Raw genomic sequence first — 8919 nt, 5'->3', positions numbered from 1 at the left:
AATTTGCTGAAAGAATTACTTTGATTAACTTATAAGTGCATGTGACTATTTATATGAAAGTATTGCTATACAAACCCCAAAGTTTCAGATTTACATGAGTTTTGATAATGCGTGCACCACAACAGGCCTGATTAAAATGACTGCGAGACTTTTAAGAGTTCAGAATGTGCCAAGATGCTGAGTCAGAGAGAGACAGAAAGATGTCTGCGTTCACCAAAAAATACATCATTTTTCCTACAGTTTGGTAACAGGCTTCTCGCTGCGGCCCACGGTGCGACCCCAAAACCCTTCATATCAGCAGCAAGAATTGCTTAGCAAGCGACGCTTCTGGGAAACTGAGCAAGAGCAGACTGTTACCAAGCAGCGGTGGAGATGTCTTACTCATTCAGAATATCTATGTGTGACTTCTGGCACCATTGGCTATGTTAGCTCATACTGCAGACAGGGTTTCCCATACCTGCGAGGTGACTGAAGTAAGGAAACTGGTGCAACTACACCACACGTCACTTATTAAATAAGCAAATATTTCCTTTTGTGGGATTTACAACAAACTATTTGTTGCCTTTCTTCTCATCAGTGACATTGAAAGGCCTTGGAAAAGGATTTGCTTGCGGTGTACATTTCATATTTACCACAATTCGGCAATGATTGGACATGACACGTGTATTTTAACAAAGATTTCAACATAGTTGTCAAAGTATGTCAGACTCATTCAGTTAAATAGATTAATTATTGCTGCTTTAAAATCTTAATCAAATTTGATCACACTTTATTTTACAGCCTGTTCATAATGTTATCTTTCTGTTTATTTTTCATTTTAATTTTAGTCAATATACTCTAATTGTTTATTAATCTTTAGTTACTCTAGAACACCAAGTTATACTGAAAATGGGGGATGTTGCCTTGGCAGAAATAATATATACATATATATACATAATATGTATGTGTGTGTGTATATATATATATATATATATATATATATATATATATATATATTATATTTATATTTATATATATATATATATATATATATATATATATATATATATATATATATATATATATGTATGTATGTATGTATGTATGTATGTATATATATATATATATATATATATATATATATATATATATATGAATGTATATATATATGTAATGTATATATATATATATATACACATGTGTGTATATATATATATATATATATATATATATATATATATATATATATACACACACATATATATATATATATATATATATATATATATACATATATATATATATATATATATATATATATATATATATATATATATATATATATATATTATATATATATATATATATACATGTATTTACATACACACACACACACACACACACATATATATATATATATATATATGTATATATATATACACACACATATATATATATATACTGCAGAGGCTAAAAGGCAAACATCCAAGGACTTAAAACATTGGGAAGAGGGAGCACTTTGGAGGAAAAAGGAACATAAAAGGGTATGTGTTGTGTAGTTTATTACAATACTAATGCTTTAATATTTCTCTTCATGATGAATAGCCTGAGAAGTGGGTATATGAGAGGCAGGGCACGCTACTGACGATAACGGCTGATTTTTCCAGGAAGGCCCAACGATGCTGACATGCAAGAGGTTATGCAGCAGGTAAGGGTGATGCCTTTTCCTGCCCCGCTTGGTTTCAACCACATTATTCATCTCACCGTCTCAGCCCTAACCATTCTCATGCAGACCCCTGAGACTGCATGCTGCAGGATCGAAAGCGCGTTCACACATTCGTATGCACAGACAGACGTTTCATGTGGCAGCTCCTGTTCTTTAGCGGTATGTGAGATTGGGTTTACTGAAACTCCTTTTCTGCTGCATCACTGTTTACAAACACTCACACTGAAGTCTTTAACACTTAGATAGCTTAGAGAAATGGAACATGTTTATTTGATAGGTTATAGGTGCATATATTATTGAAAGTAAATGGTTCAGGGTTTGGCACTGGCGTTTTCAGTTGTATTGCCACAGAGCCTCTTAAGGGGGCGTTTGCACGACAGTTTTCAACTTAAAACGGAAAACCTTTAATGCGTTCTGGTCACTTATTTACTCGCCTAAATCAAACTTTTGAAAATAAGTTTCAAAGTGCAAGTTTTTGCAAATGATAGCATTATCGCCTCCATGTAAATTAATTTGAAAACAGAAAACAGTGACGTCACGCACATGTGTATTATTACGTGTTGAGTTCATAGGTTTGTGCTATAGACATAAAAAAATAAAAAATTTGCAAGTGAACGAAATGTAGAAAAATGCATTTATATTTAATATCTATCTAACGGGGGGAAATTTTTTATTCCTTAACAAATGAATTGTTAAATGGACAAATCTTAAATATTCAATGGATATAGTTATGCATAACGATAGCAGGATAAGTGAAGTGCGGTGTAAATAGTTTAAATGGAGTATAGTGTGTCACACCATCAGACTGTGAATGAGTGGTGGGTTTGACACAGAAGGCCATGTGACAATCAAAGTAACCCTTTTGACAACTTTCTGTAAAGTTTCTGTTCTCAATCAACCTTTGTACTTTATGTGATAACTGGCAGGATGCTGGTGGTCTTTAAAAAGACATGTGGTCCTTCTGAAGAACTCTTTCTAGGTCACGAGCAATCCTTCGCCTCTTATGCAGATTACATGTCAAACTGACCTTTGAAAGAGCCTGAAACTTACAGAAAAGCAAGTTTGGATTTGCTTTAGTGCATTCATGGACATAAAGATGGATGTGTGATTGAATGCATGGAAAAATGCACCGAAGGTTTTGGCTTTTATCAAATGCTCAAACCAAACTTTTGCCAAGTTCACTCCAAAAGTGAATGAAGAGTTATTTATTACTTCTGTGAAACAAAACATTCATTTAAAAGAATCTTGACACAGGTCTTATTTGTACAATGTCATAGTTTGTTAGGCTACAAATATTACATAAATGTAATCCATATCACTCCACTTTGAGATTGAATAATTCAATCTGGTATATTGAAAATATCTCATGCATTTACTGGTCCTGTTATTAATGAATCAGACTAAATTATTATTAATAACAATTTTCTGAAAAAGACAGTATTTTGTTTAGTTTTTAAATGACATGAGGGTAAAGGTAAATGACTAACTTGTCATTTTGGGCTGAAGGGTTTATTCAAGAAGTCAATCGTAAATCTTAAATTGTAAATCTTTTTTTCGTATGCTACTGTTACTAATAATTGTCAGAACAGTTATTGCCTGCAAGCGCACAGAAGACTCAAGATAGCTTCCTGTCCATGATGTCATCATCACACCCCTTTCAGATATGACTTTATGCATGTTGGTTTGCTACAAATGCATGCGAATGCTAATACACCAACCAAAAAAAAAAAATCATAAAAGTCCACCTTAAACATCAGTTTGCATGAGAAAAAGAAACGATCAGAGACAGAGAATGAGTGTTAGAGACCTTGCCTGTGTGTGTGTGTGTGTGTGTGGGTGGGTGGGAAGTCTTAACCACACTGCAGGACCTTTATAAAAACTGATGTTCAGCAACAACCTTCTCAAGATAAGCTGTCTCGTTGCTCGCAGTTTCTCACACTCCTCTGAGCTCTGCAGACATGAACGGTAACTTTGGCCACTCGCCCCAGCCAGTGTTCACGGTGGATTCTGGCAGAGGTCATCCTGAACAAGACTTGTATTACCACCAGCAGTTGCCCAGACCACCTGTGCCGTGCTGGACCTTCCCACCTGCCCGAGCTGAGATGAAGAAAAGGGGCTGGGGGACTATGAATAAAGGGATAGTCTGGGTACTGATACTGATACTCCTGCTGGTTTTTGCAGCCCTGGGACTGGGAGCCTATCAGATCCTGAGGTTACAGACTGAAATGCAGCAGCTGACACAGGTAAGAGGGACTTAACACTGTATTTTATATATATATATATATATATATATATATATATATATATATATATATATATATATATATATATGTATATATATATACAGTGACCCAAAATGTATTTTGATGCATTCAAATCATCTAAAGAATTTATTTTTATATCTATAACACATCTAATAAAGTGTCATTTAATGTCAAGAAAGGTAGTAAAAGTTAAAGATTTCACAGAAGAAATGGAGATATATTATTATATTGTTTTTTTTCTCAATGCATTCTGGTTACCAAATGTTACTGGATCATGTTAATAGTTAATGTGGTGAACTACACCTATGGTTACTCTGCCAGGACACTTGTGTGAACCACAGGGGAAACTAGTTCTGGGAATAATGCTATTTTGTTTCAATTACGTGGAATTAAAATGCAACTTCAGGTGTCCAAATGCTTTAGACTGACTCACATATATATTGACATCACAATTTAAAACAGTTCTGAAGCCTTGAGTATTCATACATGAGCTGGAAAGCAGCCAGGAGCGTTCTTGTCTATGTGATCTGGATCTCTTTGATCTTCATGAAAGTATACTTTTTCAGTTTCCTTTCCACCATGTACACGCGACTAAGTAGGACAGAATTACAAGCGAGAAAAAAAAAAAAAAAAACAACACTTGTGGTGACTGGTCACAAGGCTACAAGATATCTTCTACTTCATCTGTACAGATGTCTGAAACCAGTCTTTCTGTCTTATAACAAATAGTCAATTAACTTTAGATTAAGACTTTAGACTTCAGAACTTTAGATATCTATCAAAAAGGCCTGTTTGTATCAGTTTGAGAATATTTTTGAATGCTCAATATGTGTGTATCAAACGATTGGTGACCCCATTTTCCTCCCTCCGATGTCCAATGACAGGAAATACCCGCACAACTGCAGAGCCACGTTCCACAGAAACAAGTTGGTGAGTTACGTGACCAAGTTATCAATTATCAGCCTCATCCTGTGCTAAATCTTCTCTGGTTAACATGATGACCTGATTGCTTGCTTTATCATCTGACAGGCCTATATCCTGCTGAGCTGAACAAGAACAGACAAAACTCTGCAGCACACTTAATAGGTAAGATTTGGTCCAGAAGGCATGCATATTTTGCTACAAAACAGTGTCTTATCAGGATATTTTGTTCAGGTTGTGCTGACCAGAGCGAATCATCTCAAACTCTGAAGTGGGAAACAAAATTTGGTGATGCCTTCACAGAAGGTGTCAAGTACATCAACGGTGGCCTTCTGGTCAACAAGACCGGTTTGTACTTCGTTTACTCCCGCGTGGAGTTTATTTCACCCATGTGCAACTCCAGAGAATCTTATACACACATAATCAGTCGGCAGAGAAACGGCCACAGCCGGATAATCATGGAAGATCACCAAGAGGGGTTTTGTACGGTGGGGAGCAAACATCCGTGGATGACCGGCAGTCATTTAGGCTCGCTTCAGCATCTCAGGCAGTCCGACTGGCTGTTTGTCAATGTCTCAAACCCCAAACTGATCAGCAAAAATTATCACAGCAACTATTTTGGCCTCTTCAAGATCAACTGATCATGGAGGACACTTAGGTGGTGCATATGAAGGACATGATTGTGATTTCAGATGAAGAGGTCGGCTGAGATCCTCAGAGTTTCACAATTGATTTTGAATGTATCAGTTCCCTGTAGCCATTAAATTCTTTAGAAATGTCATGCAGAAGAGTTTCAGATTGAAAGAACACTAATACGCTTCTGTATCAGGAGAAATTTGATTAAATCTAAATATTTATTTTCTCTAAAGTCTGATTGTATATTCACAGGATCAGTGGTCATATTGACTGAGTAATATATCAATAATGGTTAAGAATTGTGCTCAATAAAAAATTGCAAAAACTATTGTTGATTTCAAAAGTGAATCAAGGTAGGATGTGTCACTCTGAGATGAGTTTGTGTCGAGGTTTTTCCATGGCCACTAATACTAGCATGTGATAGTGGGTTGGCTGTCTCTGGAAATTATGTTGATTTTCTGGTTGAACATTTCCAGAGCTATTTATTACAAATAAAACAAATTAAAACATAGAATTCATTCACTTTCTCTAATAATGAGCATTTTATGAACAACTTAAACTGAGAACAATGCTAAAATCTTGAATTAGGGAAAAGCTCAGAGATGAATGCGACTCAAATGAGTTTCTAGTCAGCTATTTTTGAATACCCTCTATGGACCACAAAACAACTTTGTGCAAGGTTGCGGGTTCATTCCTCATCATTTCTGCAAAGACCCTCAGGTTGGCTTCACTGCAGTGTTTGCTGAACCACACATAAAGATTTAGGGGTTTTGTGCAGTACACTTTGTACTTCTATTCTCATACTTCCTTCCTGTGTTTAGGTATAGCATTTACAGGGGTCATACCGCTTTGATGAGAAATGAAAATGAAATATGCTTCTATCATTCATTCATTCAGTTAATGTAAAGTTCTCAGTGTTGGTCTTAATTAACATTTTTTCTAGACACGGTATATTATTTCTTGACACTCAAATAGAAACTATGTGAATGGAAACGATCTAGTCTCAAAGTTTGTGTTTTGTTAGATTGGGTCTCCAGTGAAACTGCATGTTATGCACTACTGTGTGTGTTTTTGTCATGGGAATCTACTACACCTCAATATACCATTTAGGTTGAGTGGAAACAAGGCCTACTCTCTCAGCTCCTCCAACACTTTAGGACGCACACACACACACCACCCCACCCCACAGGAAGTGACCACTGGAGAATCACCACTCACAATTCAACCACTGTCTCAAACTCGACTTTAAACTAACAAAAACTAAAGCTCATTAATAGCACACAAACTGACATTTCACAATTTATCTATTCCTACTGTAAGACGGATCTTGATTTTTCAGGACCATGCATATGTTGTTAAACCATATATATGCCTACATGCTTTTATTTTGCCTTTTCTCACATAAGCTCAGTTCCAACCTATAGAAACTGCCTTCAGCTGCATGTAGCACTAAATAATACATAGATCCTGGATCCATGGGTGATTTATCATCAACACTGACTGTATCCATTTCATATATTATCACATATATTCAAATATATTCAAAATTCTCTTATGATCACCACAAGGTTGCATTTGTTTCATCAAAAATACAATAAAACAGTAATTTGGTGAAATATTATTGCAACTCAAAATTCATGTTTTCTATTTTAACTTTAGTAATAGTATTATTTTACATCAATCAAGAGTCAACAAGAACAACTATAAGGTGTTGAAGTTTCATAATGAATCACTACTTCACACCGCCCAGCCTCACGTGAATGTAAATGCACCCCCACCCCCCCAAGAAAGTCCGTTGAATACACTAATGACCTTGTGGGCCCGAGTTTCTCACTTTAACATGGAACAACCCTTTCATTTCCACAGTGTCCAACAAAGGTGCAAAATAGGTGTTGGTCTAAATGCCTTGTAAATAAATGAAGCCATTGATTTACAACATTAGACTTCAAACACACACATGTTCAAGGACATTTAGTGCTTATTTGGCCCCGTAATACTTCAGACACATAAGTCTGGGCTTTTATATGCCTCTGCTCATGCTATTGCCATTTTAAGGTTTCGCAGAAAAAGGAGGCATTTTACATAGACACAAATGAATTCTAAATTCTCTTGGACTGAACAACGTAAAGAGACTATGTTGGTTAAAACAAGGTTAAGTTTACAATTTCTTATTAAATGTGTTTGTGTACAAAGCAGATCCAGAGCAAGGTACAACATGAAATTCACTAGAAAAAAAACTAAACTAAACAAAAATTGTTTTGTCAATTAATGTGAGCTTGCACCAGCACGCCACACTGGCAGAGGTTAAATATACTGTGTGAAACCTGTGTGTGTATATATAAACACATACAGACAATTAACTTTACCACATGCATGGGCAGAGTAGCAAATATGGCCAAGTCAAAAGACATCCACAAAAGCAACAGGGAACAAGTTATTTTATTACATTAGAAAGTCTATTGCTACAAGAAGATTTTCGCTAATGGTTTCTATAGATAAAATATTATCATGGGGAATAAATGATTGATCAGAGCAACTAAGAATAGTCCTCAATAAACTGCCAAAGATTTGCAAGATGATGTGATAAAACAACATTTCAATGCAGAGTATAAGACAAAAAAGTGACGTGACACAGCCATGTATAGTGACCCATGCTCAAAATTCATGCTCTGCATTTAATCCACCCAAAGTACGTACTCACACACACCAGCTAGCAGCCATTTAAGTTGTGGCACCCAGGAAGCAGTTGGGGGTTTGGTGCCTTGCTCAAGGCCACATCAGTCGTGGTATTGCCATCCCGAGAATCTAACCCACAACCTTAGGGTTAGGAGTCAAACTCTCTTACCACTAAGCCAAGACTTCCAAAGAGAAAAACTAAAGTTTGGCCTTCATCTTTCTGAATGCCACTCTTCTTGACCAAGAAAAACATGAAAGGCAGAATGTTATATCGACTAATGAGAAAAAAAAACATAACTTTTTGGACCCACGATTCTGCAGTATACCTGGTCCAAAAATGGCTACGCTTATGAGCAGAAAAAACACAGTCTCATGGTCAAACACGAAGGTGATTCACACTAATATATATATATATATATATATATATATATATATATATATATATATATATATATATATATATATATATATATATATATATATATATTAGTGTGTGTGTTTTAATTTCCTGTTTTAAATGGATTTTATTCTTTTCATGATTACTTTGTTATATTAGGACATATGTCATTATCACATTAGACTTCAAAACTCATTTATCAAAATTGCTAGTTACTGAGAAATGTAAGAATGCGTGTCTTAGGAAATATGTATTCAAGTCACTGTAAATATTAATAGATTTTGAAAGCATTTTTGTACAAATTAGTGGATCTGGATGAA

The 8919-nt window shown here is 35.4% G+C and overlaps 1 protein-coding gene across 1 annotated transcript; it reads left to right on the top strand.

Annotated features, from left to right (window-relative positions):
• Positions 1 to 3522: 3522 nt before the first annotated feature.
• Positions 3523 to 5970, top strand: LOC113062743 (tumor necrosis factor ligand superfamily member 6). The gene is made up of 4 exons (XM_026232704.1): positions 3523 to 3948; positions 4854 to 4899; positions 4999 to 5055; positions 5125 to 5970. Exons 1-4 carry the CDS (start codon positions 3664 to 3666, stop codon positions 5529 to 5531), a joined length of 795 nt encoding a protein of 264 aa, XP_026088489.1. The 5' UTR covers positions 3523 to 3663; the 3' UTR covers positions 5532 to 5970.
• Positions 5971 to 8919: the final 2949 nt, after the last annotated feature.

This window comes from Carassius auratus, chromosome 45 (assembly GCF_003368295.1).
Source record: "Carassius auratus strain Wakin chromosome 45, ASM336829v1, whole genome shotgun sequence".
Lineage (NCBI taxonomy): Eukaryota > Metazoa > Chordata > Actinopteri > Cypriniformes > Cyprinidae > Carassius > Carassius auratus.
Note: the sequence above shows the minus strand (reverse complement) of the source record. Positions and strands in the feature narration are given on the sequence as shown.